At 38.0% G+C, this 23,823-nt stretch overlaps 2 protein-coding genes and 1 long non-coding RNA gene across 5 annotated transcripts in view; 1 reads left to right on the top strand and 2 right to left on the bottom strand.

The window, feature by feature from the left end:
- LOC141350066 (uncharacterized) overlaps nucleotides 1-1,363 on the bottom strand; it is a 137,673-nt gene extending 136,310 nt beyond the window's left edge. The window contains exon 1 of the long non-coding RNA XR_012358006.1: nucleotides 1,027-1,363. This is a non-coding gene — a long non-coding RNA (uncharacterized lncRNA). The remainder of the gene's footprint in view (nucleotides 1-1,026) is intronic.
- Nucleotides 1,364-2,719: 1,356 nt separating this feature from the next.
- tlr1 (toll-like receptor 1) lies at nucleotides 2,720-6,007 on the top strand. The gene is made up of 2 exons (XM_055178228.2): nucleotides 2,720-2,887; nucleotides 3,020-6,007. The coding sequence occupies exon 2, from the start codon at nucleotides 3,027-3,029 to the stop codon at nucleotides 5,421-5,423; it is 2,397 nt and encodes a 798-aa protein (XP_055034203.2). The 5' UTR covers nucleotides 2,720-2,887; nucleotides 3,020-3,026; the 3' UTR covers nucleotides 5,424-6,007.
- Nucleotides 5,998-19,070, bottom strand: ints10 (integrator complex subunit 10). Of its 3 annotated transcripts, none has more exons than XM_055178229.2 (18): nucleotides 18,816-19,070; nucleotides 18,421-18,488; nucleotides 16,958-17,061; nucleotides 16,713-16,852; nucleotides 16,543-16,624; nucleotides 16,285-16,425; nucleotides 15,837-16,008; nucleotides 15,592-15,761; nucleotides 14,860-14,990; nucleotides 14,616-14,769; nucleotides 12,975-13,057; nucleotides 11,236-11,388; nucleotides 11,056-11,164; nucleotides 10,794-10,873; nucleotides 10,542-10,704; nucleotides 9,699-9,792; nucleotides 7,114-7,182; nucleotides 5,998-6,439 (listed from the first exon to the last, which is right to left on the bottom strand). In XM_055178229.2, the coding sequence occupies exons 1-18, from the start codon at nucleotides 18,942-18,944 to the stop codon at nucleotides 6,283-6,285; spliced, it is 2,199 nt and encodes a 732-aa protein (XP_055034204.2). In that variant the 5' UTR covers nucleotides 18,945-19,070; the 3' UTR covers nucleotides 5,998-6,282. The 3 variants fall into 3 exon arrangements, with proteins under 3 accessions (XP_055034204.2, XP_055034206.2, XP_055034207.2); XM_055178232.2 differs by having other exon boundaries at nucleotides 6,301-6,439; nucleotides 7,114-7,277; XM_055178231.2 differs by lacking the exon at nucleotides 7,114-7,182 and having other exon boundaries at nucleotides 18,816-19,068.
- Between the last annotated feature and the right edge of the window lie 4,753 nt (nucleotides 19,071-23,823).

Genomic DNA, 23,823 nt, shown 5'->3' with positions numbered 1-23,823 from the left:
GGAAACCATGGATATAGTGTGTGTTTGATGCGCTGGATTTCATTAAAAAGTCCCAACCGGGTCATGAGTTCCATGCAGTAAGTAAGACTTCTGTCATATGTTTGAAATAGGCACGTGCATATTCTATAAAAAACACGAACATGTAGTAAATCATAAGTTAAACAGTGTTGTATAGTGTTGCATGACTCGTACTCACTCCTCTCCCGGTAGTAACTACTCCTTTGGATATAAAGGATGTAATACTACTCTATACTGTAGGTACTCCAGATTAACAGAAATGAAGAAACAGCTTGTGTTATGTGAGTTTTAAAGCCACAATGAAAATAGCAACAGGTGAGTCCTCCAACGCCCCCTAACATGTGGTTCCGTTTCTTCATTTTTACATACTGGCTTCATCATTTGCAATGTTTTTAGTTGCATTGAGTTTTTTTTTAACTGTTTGCTGAGCCCAAATAAGTGGATTTTTTTTTAGAAGTGGAGGGTTTGGCAAAAAAAGGAGGGTTTTGCAGCAAAAACTCACACTTAGCATATTAAAAACAAATGAAATGACTACAGAGACATTTGTGAAAATAAGGCATTTCAATTACTGACTAACTTTTCGTTGCCCTTCGTAAACAGAAATTACTGAACCTAAACATAAGAGGAGAGGTGTATAGTATTTAAGTATTTTTACGTTCTATATAAAAGTAAATTTTCAAGTATTCATTTTTATTAGTGTTTTTTCTTTGGAAAGCATATAATCATAATTTTTACTCCACTACATTTCATAATTTCAGATATTTGGTTTATATTTAATATTTAAGTACATTAAACATCTAGTAATTTTTTTTACTTAAAGGAACAGTATGTAGGATTGTGGCCAAAACTGATAATGCACTTACTCAAGAAAGTAAAAGTACACAATTTTTATGTAATTAGGTATTAAATCAATTTTAATATGCAATATAAAGGAACACACAGTATGATTCCATGCTTTAGAATGTAGTGAACATTTTTTAGTAAAGCAATTTTTCCCAAGACAAACACTTTAAATCAGTGTTTCCCAACCACTGTGCCGTGGCACACTAGTGTGCCGTGACAGCTTGTTTGGTGTGCCGTGGAAAAATTAAAAATCACAACTGCGTATGTCAATGTCATCAATTCCAGCCAGGATATAATCTTTGTGTTCATCAAAACAAGTGTACCCATTGAATGTGAGTTCTACATTTAATATAGTAAAATATTCTAGTTAAACAAGTCATTTAAGCATTGCAATAGAGGTTTGTGCATTTCTTTTAAAGCTTTTTGGTATAGTGGTGTGCCGTATGATTTTTTTACTTATTAAAACTGTGCCGTGACAGAAAAAAGGTTGGGGAACACTGCTTTAAAGGTGCAGTGTGTAATTTTTAGAACGATCTCTTGACAAAAATGCAAAATAATACACAAAACTATATTATATGGGGTGTATAAAGACCTTTTATAATGAACCCTTATGTTTTTATTACCTTAGAATGAGACATATTTATCTACATATCGAGGGCCCCCCTTACATGGAAGTCGCCATTTTGTGCCGCCATGTTTCTACAGAAGCCATTAACGGACAATTTTTTTATGAAGCTGTCTCCGAAGATGACATGTTTGTCTGGTGGTGGCTACCGTAGCTTCTCTATGCTTTTTTAAAAGTGAGAGGTAAGCAGTTAACTGAGCCATTGGTTGAAATTTGCAACCTCACCACTAGATGCCACTAAAATTTACACAGTGCACCTTTAAGTAGTATACACCTCTGCATTAGAGTCTAATAAAGAATAAGATGCATTTGGGTTTTGCATCTGAAATCCTCATATTGAAATTGTTCTTCAGCTTCTAAAACTTTCAACACACAAAGTTTGAAATTGTCACTCAGTCATGCTAAATGGTTAGGAGAGGAGCCATGAAAATACACACCAGTGGCAACCGGTGACTTCTTTTTTTAGGGTGCCCGATGCGAAGTTCGTCACAACATGTATGTAGCCCGTCATGTGTGTGGTTTGTAATTTCAAAATATGGGTTTGGCGTGTCGAGTGATCTTATGTGCATCCTGTGTCTTGTCAAAATAAGTGCCTTCTGCAGACGCGTCTAAAGGGTTTATGATAAAAAATACGCTCGCGTTTGCCAGATATTCGCATAATCTCATGTGTAATCAGTTTACTTTTAAAGGAGTGTCTTGCGTGTATTTTGTGAACGTGAGCGATTCTTTTATCATAAACGGTTTTGACGCGTGTGCAGCAGGCACTTATTTTGACAAAACACATGATGCACATGGTTTACATGACGCAATAAACACATATTTTAAAAATGCAAACAACACACATGACACTCCAAACACTTCTTCTGAATTAGCGCCACTCAGATGAGCAGTCACGAGCCGCCACTGGTACACACAATGATCAGTTAAGGTAATTGTCAAATTTATAATTTCAAGACAACTTAGAATTTTATGACTCGCGATAATGTATCAAATTAAGTTGTGTAACAAATGAATAAACAATTTTTTAACTTCTAACTATTTTTGTACTTGCATACAAACACTTTCACTAAGGACTAATGAGTGACCAATCAAAATCAAGTATTCCTGGGATCACTAATGAGGTCACATAACCTGGCACACAGATAAAGTAAAGAGGTTGCTGTGAAAAAAAGCATCTTACTATGACATGAAAGTGTTTATCTGATATAGAATATACCTAAAATATTACTTCCCTGTCGATCTCCCTCACAGTACATGACCAGCTTGCCATTAGTAAATGTTTGATGTCTAAAGGGAAGTGAAACAAAAACAGCACAAAAAGCAGAACTTCTGTCTGTAGCAGTATTTAAATTGGATCATCAGTTTCAGTAAAGAGCAACCCGTCAACGCTACAGCAGACGTGTAAGTCTTAAAAATATAATGTTGTTCTTATGTCTATTATCTGTGTGTCCGACTTTAAGTAGGAAGTACATGACTGATATACATTCTCTAAAATTCCATGATTGAGTTGAAATGAGAATTTGTTTTTTCCAGCTGAAAGATGGAGCTGTCAAGCTGGTTACTGGCTCTTTATATGACGTGCTTCCTTCCGTCTGTTATTCTGGACATGAAGAGAGTCACAATAAATGATTCATCTCAAAACCTCACCTCCGTACCAACTGACCTTGAATCATCCACTGAAGATCTGGATCTGTCTGTGAATCAAATCCAGTCACTGAAGAGCCAAGACTTCAACAAAACGCCCAGACTTCATCTCTTAAATGTGTCTTGGAACATAATAGAGCATATAGATGTCTACACATTCAACTCTACACCTGCTTTGGAGATTCTGGATTTGTCTCACAACAAACTCCAAAACCTTTCTAATCAACACTTTTTGCTGCATGCAGGACATCTGCAGTTCCTAGACCTGTCGTCTAACATGTTTTCTGTTATGGCCCTTGGGAGGGAATTCGTGACTCTTAAACACCTGCAGTGGCTTGGCTTGAGCGCTGAAGAAGTCAGCATATCAGACTTCGCAAACATCGCTAATCTTACCCTCAAAACGTTCTTTGTTAATGCCGGTGGGATGAAAGCATATGAGGAAAGCAGTCTAATGGGTGTCCATGCGGAGAAGGCTATCATCGCTTTGTCAATGTGCAACAGGACACTTGCCAATCAAATGGCATCTGATGCCTTAAAGTACTTTAAGGAGTTGGAATTCACTAACATCAACAATGATATGATGTTCCTTCAAGAGCTGCACCACAGAGGGTCTCTCCGTACCGTCAACTTGGGAATCTCAAAATTGAAAGGCAGCTGGGAAGTTCTGACAGGTTGCGTGAACACAGTGTTGATATCTTCAGTTCAAAAGCTCTCTTTGTCTGATATTACGATCAATTTAATGAGAGGTCGAGCTGAGGTGACTCTAGGTCACGTGCTAGAGTCCTTTTCTTTAAAAAAAGCAGCTGTAACTTCTTTCATCTTTGATCAAAAAGAGCTTTATGACTTCTTCATCAACATTCCTGCAAGGAATTTCAGCGTAACACAAACCCCCATCATTCACATCACCTGTCCTGCATCAGTCAGCGAGATAAGGGTGTTAGACTTGTCTGATTGCGCCCTAACTGAGAAAGTCTTCTTCACCGAACCAGATACAGAATGTGATACACTGACAGGCCTGGAAAAGATTCTTCTGAAGGGTAATAACCTCAGACACCTTAGACCACTGACATCAAGAATTCATCTGATGAAATCCCTGCAGTATGTTGACTTCAGCCAGAACTCACTCACATATACAGAGGAACAAGGCAGGTGTGTCTGGCCTCCAAAAATTACCCATCTAGATTTATCATCTAATGGGTTCGACCAGAACGTGTTCAAGTGTTTGCCCATTTCCATCAGGATCCTAAACCTCCAAAATAACCAAGTAAGCGCAGTTCCTGCAGATGTTCCACTTTTGGATCATCTGAGTGTGCTGGACCTAACAGCTAACCGTTTATTGGATCTCCCCCTGTGTCAAGCATTCCCAAACTTGCAGAAGCTTGTAATAAGATCAAATTCCCTTCATGCACCCGTACCAGAAGCCTTCGAGACTTGTCCACATCTCAAAGCTCTCGATGCAAGTCACAACCCTTACATTTGCACTTGTGCTCTGCGTGAATTCAATGCCCTGATCGACGACCAAGGACACAAACTTCCGGATCTTATTCTGGAGCACTGGCCAGGTGGCTACCAGTGCAGTTATCCGGAATCCTGGAGGAACACCACCTTGCAAAATTTCTACCTTCCTGAGATCTCCTGCAAAGCTTGGCTTTTATCAATTACTATTTTAATCCCAACCATAACTTTGGTCATTGCCGTCACCCTTCTTTGCAATAAGCTGGACGCCCCGTGGTACATCAAGATGATTTGGAAGTGGACTCGTGCCAAGCATCATGCGATCCTATCGCAGGACAAAGCAGAGGACATGGAAGGGGTGTGCTTTCACGCTTTTTTATCGTACAGCCAAAGAAACGCTGAGTGGGTCAAAGGTCAACTACTGCCCAAGCTGGAGGGCAGCGGGCTGCGAGTGTGTCACCACGAGCGAGACTTCATCCCAGGAAAGACGATCGTTCAGAACATTCTACGGTGCATCGAGCAGAGCCGAAGATGCGTCTTTGTGCTGTCCTCTCACTTCGTTCAGAGCGATTGGTGCCATTACGAGTTGTATTTCGCCAATCACCAAAAGGTAACGCGGGGGATAAACAGCATCATCCTGGTTCTTCTGGAACCTTTGCCATTGTATCTCATTCCCTCAAAATATTATCAGCTGAAGGCCATGATGTCCAGACGGACCTACCTAGAGTGGCCACAAGATGGGGCTAAACAAACGCTTTTTTGGGTAAACCTCAGAGCGGCCCTGCAAGCTGACCTTCCCCTGCCACTGGAGAGAGAACAGCAAGCTTTGATCAGTTAATTTGATAAAAAAAAAGAAATATTTACAAATGAACATAATGTGACTTATTTAGATATTTCCAGGTTGACTGTATAGCAGTGGCGGCCGGTGACTTTTTTTGAGGGCGCTCAATGCAAAGAATGTATGTAGCCAATCATGTGTGTGGTTCGTCATTTCAAAATATGTGCGCATCGAGTGAACCTATGTGCATCACGTGTTTTGTCAAAATGAGTGCCTGCTGCAGACACGTCTAAAGCGTTTATGATAAAATAGACCCTCGCGTTTACCAGATACTCATGCGTAATAAGAGTTTAATGTTAAGGGAGTGTCTTGTGTGTATTTTGTGAACGTCTCTTTTATCATAAACGGTTTTGATGCGTGTGCAGCAGGCATTTATTTTGACAAGAAACAAGCAACACACATGACACTCCGAACACTTATTCTGAAATTGTGCCCCTCGAATGAGCAGTCCCGAGCCGCCACTGCTGTATAGGAACCCTGCTTTATCTTCTTAACTCATTATTGGTCTTTGAAGCAATAGCCAAACAGTTTTAAATGTAGAAATTAAATTTTTAAACAGAAAGACAAATCCACATATGTACAAAATTGCTGTTTTATTGATTTAAGTGATGCCAGCAAAACATTTTCCAAAAAAACTGCCTAAAAAGTGTAACTTTACAATATTTGTACATAATGAAAACCTGTATGTCAGAAACAAATGTGTGCTAATTAATACCTGAAATAAAAACACACTTGAGGCATAATGTACTGTATGATGCATTCATGTTTCTTTTTACTGTATGTATGTGACAATTTATTCAGTCGCACTTGTGAAACAGTTTTGATTTTCGTGAATGTCAGGTCAGAGGTCACACGTCGCTCAGGGTAAAGACTGAATAAGTATGATCTTCTCATTAATGCAGAATCTGTGCAAAACGGTGAGTAGGTTCTCTCCGCAGCGTGACACCTGCCGCTCCATTGCAAGCCGAAAATCCTCCTTGACCCCTTTAGTGATCCCTCGAGTTACGGTGTGATGTCTACAGAAACAGATGAATATTGTGTGAAAGAAAGCATGCGGCTTGCGTACCGGTGTTTGAATGGCGACACACAAAAAACAGCAATGAATCACAATAACAACCAGATATGAAAATGAGCTTTTAACCAACAACACAACAGCCTGACAGATGTTTATAACACATCATTCATAAAAGCCGAGGCTCGGCTGACAACACACGCACACCTAAATCCTGCGACTGAAAATATATCCAGGTGAATCTCAAGGTTGCATTACACCGCAAAAACCAAAAGAAGAAACATGAGAAATTCGTTTTAGGCTAACACACAGAACATAAGCTTTACAAGCACCCCCTATACTGACTCTAATAAAAGAATATTCAAATTACATAATTTTACTTTCTTATTATTATTATAACTACTTTCATATTACTGCCTTTGTTTTGATTTTAAACTGAAAAATCATCAAGACTTTTCTTGACATTTTCTGTGAGATTCACCCATGCAAAATGTTATTTAAAGAAAACTACCAACACAATGTAAAAATAAAAGCACTTTACAACAACTCGTGGAAAAACACAAAAGAAATGGATCTTTATGAAAACAATCTAGCAAAATTAAAATGCTTGATGTAAACGCATGAGCAGACTGGGAGGAGTTTGGGTTGGACTGGGTATCAGTGATTGGGGTGGGGTACCTGTCAGCCTTCTGAGCCCCTGGAAGCAGCAGGGTGTTTAACTCCACCCCCAGGGCAGGGCTGGGGTTCCTATGGACGGCAAACACCATTTCATCAGCACCACAGACATACATAGAAGCTGCGTTGAGCGCTTTGACCAGCGCTGCTGCGATGTGTTATCAACACTGCCACATTGGGGAGGACAAGATTGCCATATAAAGACATACAAATGTATGGAGGAAAAACATTGTGTCTATTTCAATTATGTATGATCTACATTAAATACAAAAATCTTTCGTCCACAGTTACAGTTATAATTTTGCCAGTCAGACATGGAAAATTGTAATGGATGTGTGTAAACTTTCTTATGTACCTCATGCATGGAAATACGAACAATATGTCATTTTTGCCACTAGAGGTCGTCATACCAATACAAAAAAACGCAGCCTGATGATCCTATGAACGAGCAATATTTTAATGCAATATTGTGCATTTAAAAAATGTAAACACTAGTGCCTTTTAACCAGAAAACCATTCACTTGTATGTTTATAGGTCACTCTCGTCATTCACAATATGGTGACCCTAGTTGGCTTCAGCAGCCATTGCGGAGTCTATGTTTGTCTATGAACAGCATCCCAGTAAACAAAGCTGAACTTAACGCACACGCATCACCACAAAAGCTTACAATTACTGTAATATCTTGGTAAAACATTATAATAAATCACTGAGGTCGAGTTAAACTTATGACCTAAAAACTTTTAATAACAACGTTCGATTCTGGTTTCTATTTTGTCCCCTTAAAGGGAAACTCCACTATTTTTGAAAATATGCTCATTTTCCAGCTCCCCTGGAGCCAAACACCCGATTTTTACCGTTTTGGAAACAACTCGGCTGATCTCTGGGTCTGGGGGTACCACTTTTAGCATAATCCATTGAATCTGGTTAGACCAGGGGTGGGCAACTCCTGGTCCTGAGGGCCAGTGTCCCTGCAGAGTTTAGCTCCAACCCTAATCAAACACAGCTGAAAAATCTAATTGAAGTCTTCAGGACTGTTTGGAAATGACATTCAGGTGTGTTCGATTAAGGTTGAAGCTAAACTCTGCAGGACTGTGGCCCTCGATGCCCACCCCTGGATTAGACCATTTAGCATCACACTCAAACATAACCAAAGAGTTTACATATTTTTTCCTATTTAAAACTTGACTCTTTTATAGTTACATCGTGTACGAAGACCGACAGAAAATTAAAAGTTGTGATTTTCTAAGTAGATATGGCTAGGAACTATACTCTCATTCTGGCGTAATAATCAAGGACTTTGCTGCCGTAGCATGGCTATAGGAGGTGCAATGATATTACGCAGTGTCCGAAAATAGTCTTCTGCTATTGAAAGTTTCCAAGGGAACTATTTTCGGCTGCTGCGTAATATCATTGCGCCATAGTATGACAGCAAAGTCCTTGATTACCACGCCAGAACGAGAATACAGATCCCAGCCACATCCGCCCAGAAAACCGCAATCCTTAATTTTCCGTCAGTCCTAGCACACAATGCAACTACAGAAGAGTCAAGTTCCAAACAGGAAAAATATAGAAACTCCCTGGTTATTTTTGAGCGTGATGCCAAATGGTCTAATCAGACTCAATGGATTGTGCCAAGCTATGCTAAAAGTGCTAGCGCCAGAGCCAGAGATCAGCCGAATGGACTCCAAAACGGCAAAAATCAAACGTTCAACTCCAGGGGAGCTGGAAAAAGAGAACATTAAAAAAAGTGGAGTGTCCCTTTAACAATTCAGCCTCCTTAAAAATTCCAATAACAATCCTTTTAACTACTCTTAAAACTACAAGATACATTTGAAACCTTTTTACAAAACACTGTATTCAACAACACCATCACTAAAGACCAGCCAATAGCAGAAAACTTCACATATCATGATAACTACATGAGCCAATCAGAAAGCAGGTGAGGGATAATGCAGCTTTCTCCTGTGATGAGTGATAAGCTGTGCCCCAATTCGCTTACGTATACTATGCCCTAATATTATGTACTGCATTTGTGTTGGAAAAGTACCTACTTCTGAGTGCAAAACAACAGCGTATGCTCACATTGTGACATACTAACACAAAAGGGAAGTGATGACTGTTGCCTGGACTGTTGCCAACTCATCTTTGCATTCCAGCATTTTTTTCCTTCGTTACATGTCATGTAATGTTAACTCTGTAGTTTAATTTATTGTTTCAGTAAAGCATCATTTATTTAATTTGTTAATTCTGTGTAGCATAAACTACATAAACACCGACCTCTCGCGGTGAGTTGTGGGTAATATCAGCCGTTTGAGTGTCCATGGATCTAAACTTTAAGTTTTTACATAAAACAGAAGACCATCCGGGGACTTTATGGATACTCATTTTACCATAGCATGATTTGAGACATACTAACTCTATTTTCAAATACTATTTAGGATGGATAGTATGCAGATTAGTACGCAGGGTTAGTTTTATTCACAGCCTATTCACCACAAAGGAAGAGAAAGAGGAAGGAGGGAGAAACCTCAACATGATCATTATCTCCACCATCAGTAAAAATGTATGTCACATGGGTGGGACTTACTTGATGAGCATGCCCTGATTGGGCAGCAGCTCCAACTGGACACGCCCTCCTTCTGTTGTGCGTAGGTAAGCAAACTCCTCCAGCATGTCAATGTCTGAGAGCTCATGAAGGACAAATATTTGATATTTCATCGAATTTATGATTATAATTTACAGGTGCATGATAGTTGAAGTTGACAGATGTTACGGATTGCAGATTTACTCACATTCGATTATTTTCTGTTTATGTAGGGCACACATAAACCTAAAGATCAGATTATCCATAACAACTAAATACAAAACAATGTATCCCTGTAAAACAATCATTACAAAAGTAAAGCAGCTTAATCAAATAGCAGCACTGCAAAAAATGATTTTCAAGGAAAAAAATTCTTAGTATTTTTGTCTTGTTTTCAGTAAAAATAGCTACAATTTCTTAAATTAAGATGCTTTTTCCCAATGAGCAAAACGACCCAAGAAAATAAGTCCAGAATTTAGACCAAAAATATCAAATTTAAGTGATTTTGTGCATAAAACAAGCTAAATAAATCTGCCAATGGGGTATGCAAAAAAATCTTGAACATTTTTCTTAATCACTAAAATCAAGAAAAATTCTAGAAAAATTAGCTTACCCCATTGGCAGATTTTTTTGCTCGTTTTATGCACAAAATCACTTAAATTTGACATTTTTGGTCTAAAAACTGGACTTATTTTATTGGGTCGTTTTGCTCATTAAGAAAAAGCATCTTAATTTAAGAATTTTTAGCTATTTTAAGACAAAAATACTAAGAATGTTTTTCTTAAAAATAATTGTTTGCAGTGAGGTGACCAAAAGAGCAGAAGGTGTCCAGTGGGTTTTGGATACTGGTAACGTAGTTGAAAAAGTTCTCGTACTGGAAACTGCCCTGTTGACAGATCTTATCCACGGCCTTCAGAAAAAGATTCTCACCCAACGGCCAATCATGTTGCAGGAGGACGATCACATGACCAAGAGCCAGATCATCCCTGTTGTCTGTGAACGCCCTCAGCTTAAAACAGATTGACAGAGAGGATATAATTGCATATATCCATCTGAATATAAATTTGACTACGGAGGTAAAACAATAAGCTCTGGTACCTTAAAACAGGCCAGCATCAGCTGAAGACAGAAAGGCAGAATGGATTTACTGGTGCAGGGGACGAGCCGCAAGTCATTAACTAACAACAGAGCACAGACAGTCAATTTACAAAAGATGGGTCGTATTCACAAAGCATGCACACAAATTTGTGTGTGAAATGTGCATTCAGATGTTTTCACGAACAATATTTCATTAGTGTGAAACAATCAAAAGCATGTAAAGTAAAACGGTGAGATTTATCATTCTGTTAGACAGACACACCTCTTCTGGTTTTGGTACGGGACCTGCGCTGGTCGTCGCTGCTTCTCACAGACTCTTGACTCTGAGGCATCAAACCACTGACAGCTTCTAGAAGCTTCTCGCATGCCATCTGAAAAACACAAATAATGAGACACAAACACAAACACAAACACTTGTGTCAGCAGTCTCTCTGTGTGTTACCCTGAACTCTCCCAGGGCGTAATGACAAGACGCTTGCTGGATCACAGATCTGTGCGTCTCCAGGCTCGCTGGAGCTGATGGCGAGTTCTGGCTTTGCTGGATCTGCAGAGATGACATCAGTGCAAGACTGGACAGAGCTTTTCGATACTGACCCTAAACAACAGATTACTTGCATGTTATTTACAAGAACATTCAATTAAACTTTTAGATTAAATAAATATGTGTTCATTAAAAAAAAAACATAATTTATGCTTATAACTGGCAGAAGAATAAGAAATATAAATAAATGTGTCAAATATGTAATAATTAAATTAAAGACCATTCCATCATCTTGATCAAAAGCCCATTGCAGTACAGTGCAGTGCAATACAATATTACTACTTAAATGAACAGTTTCCTATAGACTATTTGCATGTTTGCAAACAGAGATGAGGTATTTTGTGGGCGGAGCCCAACTGGTGGCAGAAAGTGACAGCTCTGCAGTAGCGGTGGGAAGTGTTTTAGCGTTAAACTGTGGTTGTTATGGATCCGGTGCTCTGTCGAAGTCAGTTCCCCCTATGTTTCCTTTTAGTGCAATGTTTCTAAAAGTGTTTTCATCAGGTTGCGTTTACTTTTAGATAAGATTACAAGTTTAAATGGCTTGGCTACTGAGATGTGTGCATGCATGTAATTGTATGTAAAAGTATTTTTTCAGTATGAATTGCTGAAGTAGATATAAAAAGCAATGCTATCATGAATTTATTTAATACTATTTATTAAATATTTCAAAAATGTCCTGTTTTCTATTACTTCTTCCTTATATTTATAGCCTATGTGTTTGTTCTAAAACTATTATGTTTACAAACAAATGAATATGCATAGGCCTGTTTATATATTAATAACACTTCACATCATGTGTGTGGGTGTGTGTGTGTGTGGGTGTGTGTGTGTGTGTGTGTGTGTGTGTGTGTGTGTGTGTGTGTGTGTGCTATATTGATGAATGTAATAATAATTTAAGAACAAACAGTAGGGAAAAAAAGGATATTATTATATATAAGGTATAAAGAAATAATAAAAAACTGAAAAATTATTGAATATTTAATAAAGGTATTATAGAATACATACTTTTTTGTGTAACCCATTTAAAACTTTCTAAATAAATTACAAACGTAAAGTGATTAAAACGCAATAAGAAACACATAGAGGAACAGACTTTGACAGAACACCGGACATCTTCTCTAATTATTTTCTATTCTAATTATTAAAAGATTTCTGGATGAATTCATCACTTCAGTCTGTCTGTTTAAGGGCTTGCAACCATAAACACCTACGTTTATCTTCAAATGGTGTCTTTGACAACGGTATTCTATAAAAAGAAGGCCATCTTTGTTTGGCATTCTTATTCTGACACCCAACAGCACAACAGGACATTTTCTAGTGAGTTATCTTGCTCGTTTCACTCATGTAAAATTCTTTTCCATCGTTTTTCTGCCACCACATTGCGCGTGCAGTAACTGTGACGTCTACTTGCAAAAGGTCTATCAACAGGACTATGTGTAAATTCAGTTATTACTTTGTTTTGTGGGATGAGACTTAATTATGATACTACTAAATTAAGTTAAACCTAAACATCCATGTGCAGGATTGACAAGTATCTGTATTAATAACATTTGTATGTAAAATTAAATCCAGGTTACAAACTCACAGCACCAAAGAGTTGATATCATCAGACGGATCAATTAAACCACCTCACATCTCACCTGATAAATGATCATATCTGTGAGAAAGATTCTGAACCACAGCCACGTCTCTGTTCCCCATGCGGTGCAGATCTTCATAAACTCTGAAACAAGCAAGTCACACACAGATGCATTATTTGCTATAGAAAATCTAATCCTGTTGCTGCCATCACGCTATGATGTCATACTGAAATATTTTTTCCAAAACCTAAAATAACATCATCACAGTAATTTATATAAAATAAAGAGCCCATAACACATACGAAACTGGGATAGAAAAAACTAACTAGTTTTATTCATGCCACTAGAGGGCACATAAGGAATTTATCGAGGGGCAACCTTCCGATCTCTTCGATGAAGCCAATACGGAAGTGATTTAAACTGCAATTCATCGACTGCCCGCTAGAGGCTGGCTCCAAAAGGGAGTCAATACCAATAGAGCCCCATGTTAAAATGGCCATCTTTAGAACAGAAAAAATTTGTTTAGTTTGGTACAAAATTTGTTTTTGGTCTATATAGCTAATTTTGCCCTTCATGATTGTGAGGGGGGTGAAATATTTGTAACTCATCGGTTACAGTTATATTAAGCCTTCAAGTTCTGCATAATTAAGGGCGTGGCCACTTGAGTGACGGGTAAACTGCCACTGCTATCACTACACTCGAGCTAGGCGGGCGTGGTGTCAGCAACCAGACACCATATACACCACTTTAAAAAAAAAGGATCTTCAGAAACCTAAGGGTGACATCACGGACACTATGTCCATTTTTTAACAGTCTATGGCAGTGGTTTTCAAACTGGGGGCCGCGAGATGGTTCCAGGGGGGCCCCGGTTTTATGACATTTTATAAAATACATTCATTTATCATGAATTCTGTGTAATTAAACCTAAAAAAATAATAAGCCAACTAACCAACAGCACTACTAGGTATAATTTTATATGTTTTGTTTAATTAAAATATTACATTTTAAAACGTTTTTGTCATAAATTTTCTTTCGGGGGGGCCGCGAAAAAATGCATTGTACACAAGGGGGGCCGCACGCTGAAAAAGTTTGGGAACCACTGGTCTATGGTATTTATGTTGTCAAATTAACATAATAGCTGTTTCTCAACAGGTTGCATTTGAAGGCTGCATACGTCATTAAGTCTTATTTTAGAATATTAACAATTATAAAGTGGACTTATATTCTTAGTTAATCATAAATTGTGGTAATATGCTTATCACTTGTGAATGTAATGCTCAGTTAACTTAAATAAACCAGGGTTGATGACATATGCAGCCTACATATGCAACCTCATGAGGCTGCAGCCTTCGGATTGAGAAACAACCAGAATGTGTGCATAAAGGAGGTCGAACAAATTTCATTTGAACTTGAGTAGTCAGACGCTTCTTTATTTTATTGACAACTCATTCGAGTACAAACAAAACTGGCAGAACCATGATTGTAAAATGGATAATATGAGACCACAAAACATATAGGTCTACAGAAAGGTACAACAATTTGCATTGGTAGAGAATTTATGCAAATAAATTATGATTTTTGGTAATGTTGTAGATAAATGAAAAAGCTAAGATACAGATATGAATGATATATACTGTATATACCACCAGGTGGAAACATAAGACTGGGACTCTGTAAAACAGTTAGGCGGTGAGACAGTACCTGTCTCCAGGCTCTGATGTGAGTGCAGTAATTCCCAGCAATCTCTCGCCGTACGGAAATGTTCCAGAGTCTCGGCCCAACCCGGCATCTCTGATTTATTCACCACTATGTGTCGACCTCTGCCTTTACCCAACACATCTTCATCATCAGAGCTCTACAAATACACAAACACACAACAGTGCCTTACACCACAAACCATCTTATTGAGAACATCTCATCTCAAAAATAAACTTCTGATCCTTACCATAGTTTTCTCTCGTCCGTCAGCCAGTTTGCGTTTCTTGTGTGCGTGTTTCCTTTCCACTTCTACATCAGTGTAAACGCTTGACAGATCCTCCAAAAGAACCCACGGACACAAGCTCAGAGACGAGTGACCTGACACAAACAACAACACCCAACATACAGCTGTCAAGTCTAATGAAGCCAAGTCTTAAATTTAAGACAGAGAGACAAAGACAAGCATAACACAGTCCGCATCATCATCATCAGTGGTGTTATTAGTAATAATTAGGGTTAAAGATGTCTGCAAGCCTCTAAACCTCAGTGTTAAACCTCAACGTGCATCTGGTCCATAAGCGGACATGCATGAACCTCAAGTCACGTGATTTGTTAAAAAGAGATGTGACACTACTTCTCAAAATGATCAGACTTACCAAATGCCAATGCATTTGTGCACATAAATTAGATTACATTTCATTTAGATTTGCAGATTTAGGTTTGACCTATTGCTCAAGTGTAAGGGGGACTCACACTAAATACTTGAAATTTAGCTAATAATTTTATTCTGTTTATATTGCATAGAAATGTCCTATTGTTTTGGTTGTGTTCTGAGAAATAGTAACATATGGTCACTAAATATTCACACATTGCCAAAACTACTAATCTAATGGTGGCCAAGAGTTTTGCACAGTACTATATTTGTAATATATATGCTGATATAAAATTGTGAATGTTACAAGAATGTCAGTGGACTCACCCTGAAACAGTGACGGCTGCACTGCAGAGACGTAATGCACGGCGCTGTAAAACAGTACTAGCGTGCAGCAGGTGACGATCTGACCGCAGCACCGCGCAAACCCTTCCACATCCGTGGCGGACATATACCGGCACAACTCTGTGACGCGCTGCAGGAGCTCAGAGTACGATCTGAACAAACACATGCAAAATCAGAAACAATAAAAGCATCCATCAGATGTACATTCATTCATCGTTAATTCTCACCTGACTCCTTTCTCTCCCTGCCAATCACACAGCGATCCCACCACTCCCAGCATTTCCAGCAAACGCTCCCACGGGTCCGTCACCACCGAAGACTTCTCTGACAGTCCGTCAATTACGTTGCGCTGACCTCGCCCCCGCACAGGAGACTTAAGCCCCCCCACTTCCTGTGAGGCTAAAGGAAAAGTTTCCATGTTTAAAGAGAACATATCATGAAAATCTGACTTTTTCCATGCTTAAGTGCTATAATTGGGTCCTCATTGGGTGTGATGTCAGAAGGGGATAATACCGCCCCTTAATCTACACTATTCAACCATGGCACTGCCATTTAGTGCAGTGATCAGCTCATTTGCATTTTAAAGGACACACCCAAAAACTGCATATTTTTGCTCACACATACAAAGTATGCAGCATATCATTATGTAAAATCCTGCAAAAAGCAAGCATTTACCCTGAATCTGTCCATCTGCTGAAGGTTCCCGTGTGACGTAACATATATAAAACTCGGCTGCTTTATGTAGGTATTTATACAACAGACTGACAGGAAGGCACATCTCTGGGTTATTCAGAACCAATGGCAGAACGTCACATACTGAGAGAGGGGGAGCGAGAGAGATAAAGAGACCCACATATGAACAACAAACTTCATTTCTCAGCTTGTGTCACATGAATTGTGTAAATTGTGTAAAATAAAGCTTGACAAATTTACCAAACAACTTTCTAAAACAGTTGACGGGCGTGTCCAGGTTCTCAACAGTCTCCGCCTCTAATAATGACTCTCCCAAACTGACCTGGAGAAAGAGCAAAGGGGTCAGAGGTCAAACAAAGTTTGCATTCAGCAAACCACCACAATGCCTTTATGATTAATAAGTCACTCACTCCATGCTGAACTACAGAGTCTGGGAATCTCTTCAATAACAGCAGTAACATCTCAGCTTTCTCCAGTGTGTTGAAACATTGCTCTGTGGCCTTTAAGAGCATCTTACACTGTACAGGACCAGGGAGCGTCTCAAAAACACCTACACCCACACAAAATCCCATGATGAGCATTATATATATCTTACTTAACAACTGCAGATGACAACACTCACACATACGCACACACACAGCAGTGTTTACTTCACCTTTGAGAAACTGGCCGTGTTTGTCTAGACTGTCGCTTCGTAACGCAGCTGTGATCACCGCAATCTCACGCCAAACCACCGGCTGGTCCGGAAAATTCACAAATCTGCGCATCAGTCATATAAAAGAAGATTAAACAATATCAGGTAGAGCCCGACCGATTTATCGTTTTGCCGATTTTATCGGCCGATATGAGCATGTCGCAGATATATCTATATCGGCGTATAAGCCGCAGATATGCGCCGATATGAACGTTTGTTACAGAACACATTAAATGCATTTGAAAGATGTAAGTACTTGTTTGTCCAGCAGAGTGCGCCCTACTGGTTGCTAATGGTGACCCAGATCACTCACTGTAGTGACACCAGCCAATCCCCCACCCCCTTCACTTCAGTCAGTCAGTCAGTCTCTCAGTTCAGGTGGCTGCAGTCACGCAGTGTCTTCTAAACAACATTGTTACACCTGGTATTAAGACGCGCTTTGGTCGATTGGATTATAAATGGACAAGAGAGACGCATTCCCGCTTACATTTGGTGTTTTTAATCCGTCTCTTTGTCGACTTGCGAGTTAAAACGCAAGCGGGAGAAATGACGCGAGACGGAGAAATGACACGTTTAAACTACGCGCAGCCGTGCACTTATATAACACTATATGAGATTACTGCTGCTTGTGTTGTTAGTTAACATGCTAATTTCAGAGCAATTGATTCAATAAGCTCGCGCAACTCTACACCCTTGCTAAATAAAAGAGGCGGAGCGAAGACGCTTTATTTTTATAAAAGTCTAAAGTTTGCACGGAACCCTGGGTTTGTGTTATAAAAACGTGCACAACATTAAACATAGTGTACATTAGTATGTGCTCCGTCAAGCATTGTCTTCGTAACTGTGAGTGGCTAACTAATTTGTGAAGTACACAACTTACTGTAAAGCTAATATTAATCAATGACTTCATAAGTTTCTCTTTATAACGTTATTCTCGTCAAAACTGCAAATGATGCAAGTTTTATGTATTTTGTTCTCTTTGTGTTTTAAAGTTATTTATAATAAGTCAAGTTTACTGTTTAGTGCACTGATATCCAACAAATTTTGGATAATAAAGTTTATTGTTAACTTCTTGCCTATAGTACATATCTTTGTCACATCAATATAAGTGTTGGATCACCACATTTGTGAGTGATCACCACATTTGTGAGTGATCATTGCATTGTATTTATTCATATACAGTATATTATGTTAAAGTATATAGTGTATTCTATGTACAGTACTGTAGTATAATATACTGTAGTACATACTGAACTATAATATACACATAAAGAATATCGGCCGATATATCGTTATCGGCCTTTTTTACTCCCTAATATCTGTATCGGCATCGGCCCGAAAAAACGCACATCGGTCGGGCTCTAATATCAGGTAAACATTTAACAGTAATTTCATCTAAAACATGTCTAGGATTTTATACTCACATGTCGTAAAGTAGTCTGCCGGCTGAGGCTGTGCGCTCTGCATTACGCTCGATGCTGTACATCTCATACTACACAAACATCAGCGTTACACACAAACATCAGGGTCAAAGGTCAGTGTTATACACAACGTGCCCTGCAAATGCACTTTCTCTAATGCACACCCTTTTTAGTGTTAATGTTTGTGCTGGGTGTATCAGCTGTGCAAGACAGGGTGCACGGAAGTAAACTGTATGCAGACTGATGTTTTGACATGTGGATTGTTTAGACATAATACAGATATGCAGAATGTTGTGGTGTGTGAAGTGTTATATAATTACATGCGATGCAGCAGGTGTATATGTTATAAATGTAAATATGCACTGCATAATACCTCTATGGTGAACCTGTATAAATACCTGTATGTTGAAGTCTGTAGGGTAAAGTGTGCGCGCTGTGATGAGCCATGCTTTCGCCGCATACGGATCCTGCGGCACGAGCTCCCGCGCGCGCTTTACCAGAAACTCACAGTCACCCTGCGCGGACATCTGCTCCGATATACAAGTAAACACCCCTCAAATACTTAAAACATAACACACAAAGGGGAAAAACACTGACATCAGACAAAAACACACGCACGCTGTTTAACTTCCGGGAGAAAACCAAGAGTGCTTTCAAAATAAAAGTCTTTTCTAAAAAGAGTGTCTGCTACATAGACAGTAAAAGAAAGGTCTGCTACCTGTAGGACTACTGACGGTTTTGTCAAAATTGTATAGCTTAAATGTGTAAATACGTTAATTAAATATTAGCTATTGTGTTTGATTATAAACTGTAAAAAAAATTAATATATTGTCAGGGAGTAACGTGTAGCAGTGGGCGTTCCTTGTAGTCCTGACACACGACACCTGTCACTTAAAATACCGATCAAGCCACCTGACTCATTAAAGTAGGCATGATGACAATTTTTTTCAAAAAACCCAAAGCTCAAAAGTTATCACATGGCTACAGAGCCGACATTTCCCTTTACAAAGATACCTGGATTGTAAAAATTTTAATATTAGAAATCAAAGGAAATATGGATGTCTATGGAAGGTGTTTCATTTCATTTCATTTATTATACAGGAAAGAATAAAAAGTAACACCAAGGTACAATTTAAAACGGGCCTGACTCAGTTTAAAAACTGGTTTCCAGCAGGTTCCTGTTCTGTAGAACATAAAACAATAAAACACATACCATATAAAACACACTCATAAACTACACAAATACAAGGACTATAAACATCAATGCAATCAATACAGACAACTAGGACAATTTAACAACAATCAATGAGTACAAGTGTAACTGTTCAGTAAATAGGATTTGTATGTTTTTTTGAAACTTGTGATAGATGGTTGCTTTCTTATGTTATATGGAATATCATTCCAAATTTTGGTATATATGTAAAAGAAAGATTTCTGACCATAGTTGTTTTTATATGAGGGGACTGGTATAAGTTCCTGTGATACTGACCTAGTGTGACGTACTGGTCTAGTATTATCTAATGGATGAATTGCATCAAATATTGGTGTAGTAGCATTTTGAATTTGAAAATAAAATGTAGCAGCATGACTGTTTATATAATGTTGAAAAGTCAGCGCATTTGAGCGTTTCAGTACAGTGCAGTGGTGAGACCATTTTGGGAGATTACTGTGAATTTTAAAAGCACGATTGTATAGTCGTGCTATTGGTTCAGTAATTGCCTTAGTTGTAAGAGACCAGACTGGAAGGCAATAAGACATTGTAGATAACACCACTGCATGTAAGTACATTTCAGAAACAGAGGAGGAAAGATATGATCTGATCTTATTGTATACAAAAAGTTTCTGATTCAGTTTTTTTGTTAAATCAGAAATGTGATCCCGATATGTAAGTACACGCTGAGTACACGGAATCCTAATTTTCCTCATCCGTTTGACTGAAAATGCTGCTTATTCACATGTTTTTCCTTGTAACTTTGTAACTTTCTCATTTTATCAGAAAGCCTATGTGCATGAAATTTGAACAGAAAGTAGAATTTTGTTAGTTCTTTCAAATTAAATCATTAACATTTACGCTTTTAGAATGGACATCAGACCCATGGTTTTAAGAACGATGCCTGCAGTTCTTCTGACAGGACGTTCGCTATAGTATAAATGTGACTACCAAATTTACGCAATATATATCTCCTCCATTGATTTAGAATACCATGTTTCAGTACCAAGATATATATAAATTAAATATATATATTTTGGTCCACCTAACAGAGTTTAGTGGAAGCACACTGACCGGTTGAAAGTGACACACATTTTCAAAAAAGTTGCTGTGAACTAAAAACACCTCCGGGTTGAAAGCTCAAAATATCAAACGCTTCCGGTGGTTGGATTTAACGTATTTATTGTTGTATTTAGTAAAAAATACTACAACCATGCGGGGATGAGTGGATATTGCATGACACACATTGTAAAAGTACCACGCAGGCTGAAACAAATTTTTCGACGCGCATGCCCACGATGTCAGCATTGCTAATTAATTAAAGGGCATTAATAAATGTTAAATGAAAAACGCAAGACTGTATGTGAATGCTAAAGTATTTAATGTAGTGAATAAATATATATAATTTACCAAGGTGAATCTTTTTGCGATTCTCGATTAAAATGACTATAAATCAGCCAGTTTTTACCATCTATGTTATGTTTGTGTTTGGTTATGTTTTTATATATATTAAGAAAATTATATTACTAAAAAGTTTACCAATTTATAAAAACATGCTGCTTCCAAAACTCTAAAAAAGTAACTACACTTAAATATTCAATGTATAATACATTCACTGAACATATGAAGAGTTTGGTTCCAAAACGCGATAAACGCCATTTTTGAAAATAATGAGTTACTGCCAAAATCAGTATTACATCAGGTCAGTATTTAAAAGTAAATAATTAATTTTACGCAAAATCCAATACCCGCCATGATATTCTGTCATCTTTTCTCCCTTTTTTCCCAAAATGCGACAAACGCCACTACTCCATTTTTACAGAACGCAATAAATCCATTTCTGATATTACAGCAGACCATTCACGCAATGTAAACAAACATGGCGGCGCGCTGAGTACACGGAATCCTAATTTTCCTCATCTACTTTGTACTTCGTGATCAACAAACAAAACAAAATAATACTTTAATAGCATTGCCAAACCTGTGATGGTTTTCTGTGACGGGAAAGAAACGTAAGCCATCAACAGCTAATAATTTCCGCGAGAGGCACTCGGTTGCTTGTTCTCCAGACAGCATCAAGCTTCTCATGCTAAAACATTGTGTTCTTAATATAACAAAGTAAGTGTTTTGGTTAATGCCATTAATGTTTATTTTTTAATCATTGTATACCACTAGTCAACTAAATAAATATAAAATGGTAAAGATGAATGCACATTTATACATTGATTTAATAGATTTATAGCATTTTGAAATAAAAATCTGTCATGTATTTATTGCATTTTGTGGAAAAAAGAATTAGTTTTTATAATAAATCTTTGAAAATCAAGTTATGGATTTGAATTTTTTATGTTTTTATAACCTAAAGATGCTATGTGAAAGTTTGTAACAGAAAATAGTGGTTTTCATCTTGTCACTTGCTTGGTATAGAAAACACGTTTTTACCGAAATTTGTCAAAATGGATTTATTGCGTTTTGGAACCAAACTCTTCATATATTTTATTTGAATTTATTGGAAGACACGTGTTTACAGTAATGCCCGAGCCTAAACTAGAAGCTGGCTGCCCACATCAATACTTATTTTTGAGTATCTGTAATAGTATATACCAGCTTTTCAGTTATTTGAATACTGATGTTTCAGTTCGTCGTTCATTTATGATGCGGTTTTGATTCTGTGGTTTCACATGTCTATTAGCATGAAGTGTTGTTATTATATGAAATGTGAATGTGGTTACTTGGTGAGCCTCAAAACTCCTCTTTGCATCTACTTTTATTGCGTAAAACATGTGTACATATCCAGATGATATAAAAATACATAACAGATTCTCATTAATTTGACTTTTACTACAAATAAAAGCTAAACTGATTATCAAAAACAACCCTGGCATGTTGTAAAAGTTACATGTGACAAAATGCTGATTGCTTCATCTTGATCTATTCTAAAAAGAATTTGAGGAAATTGCTAGTCATCCGTTTTGTGAGGAAACTTCCTGATTCTCAGTAGACTGTGAGTTTAGTACGAGTAAGCATATGTAGTCTGTAAGAGTGAGACGTTTTAGACAGGGTGACAGATCTTCATACTTCACAGTCTGCTTCAAGACCATTTCTAAAGGACTTTCTTTCTTCTAGAAACTTCAGAGAAATGTTGATCATCTTTGTACTGATGCTGGTGGTGCTACAGATTGTCTCATGTAAGTGAATGATCATCTCAAACTAAATGTTATGATGCTGTTTAATCACATCCATGTGTGCAGTTGTAGTCTTCTGTGAGGTAGTTACTGTGTTTCAGTGTCTAATAAAGTATTAATGTGAGAGTACATCATCTCTGTTTATAAGGAAGATGATATTAACTTCAGATAAAATATTTGTCATTCTTCATCTTTAGATGATTTTTTATAATATCCCTACTGAAAAATCCAGCTAAAACCAGCATAAGATGGTAGCTGGTTTTGGCTGGTTTTAGCTGGTTTAAGGTGGTTTACGCTGGTCCTCCCAGCCTGACAAAGCTGGTCATGCTGGTGGGCCAGCTGGTATTCCAGCATGACCAGCTAAGTCCAGTTAGACCAGCTTAAAATGTGACCAAAACACAGCTAGACCAGCTTGCTACACCAGCAAAACCAGCTTCCTACACCAGCAAAACCAGCTAAAACCAAGCTGGGGACCAGCTAAAACCAGCTCACCAGCTTATGCTGGTCTTAGCTGGATTTTTCAGTAGGGATGTAGCCTTGCTGGTTTTAAATTATGATGAAAGTAATACTAGAAAACATTCAGACTCTGTATATTATAATAAAACATGTTGAAATGTCTGTTGTTTGATGTTTTTGTGTGTGTCTTGTTCTGCAGGTGAGGATCAGAGCTGTAGTTTTAATCAGACAACAACCTGTAATGCCGCTCTGGGAGACAAACTCTCTCTACGGATGTTTAAGGATATTCAGATATTTAAAGTGGAATTAAAGAAGGAAAACGATTTAATTGGTAAAATACAGAATAGCAGAATAGTTCCATGTGGTCTTTGGGTTAACAGATCTGGCGTTACCATTCAAAATAATGACACTGTGATTATAAACAATTTGACCAGAGCAGATTTAGGGAGATACATATTAAACCTTACTGACTCAAAGGGCAAACTAATACCTGCAGTACTTCAAGTAAATGTTAAAGGTAAAGTTAAAGACACTATTACTTTGTTTCTCATGAAA

Source organism: Misgurnus anguillicaudatus, chromosome 16 (assembly GCF_027580225.2).
Source record: "Misgurnus anguillicaudatus chromosome 16, ASM2758022v2, whole genome shotgun sequence".
Classification (NCBI taxonomy): domain Eukaryota; kingdom Metazoa; phylum Chordata; class Actinopteri; order Cypriniformes; family Cobitidae; genus Misgurnus; species Misgurnus anguillicaudatus.
Note: the sequence above shows the minus strand (reverse complement) of the source record. Positions and strands in the feature narration are given on the sequence as shown.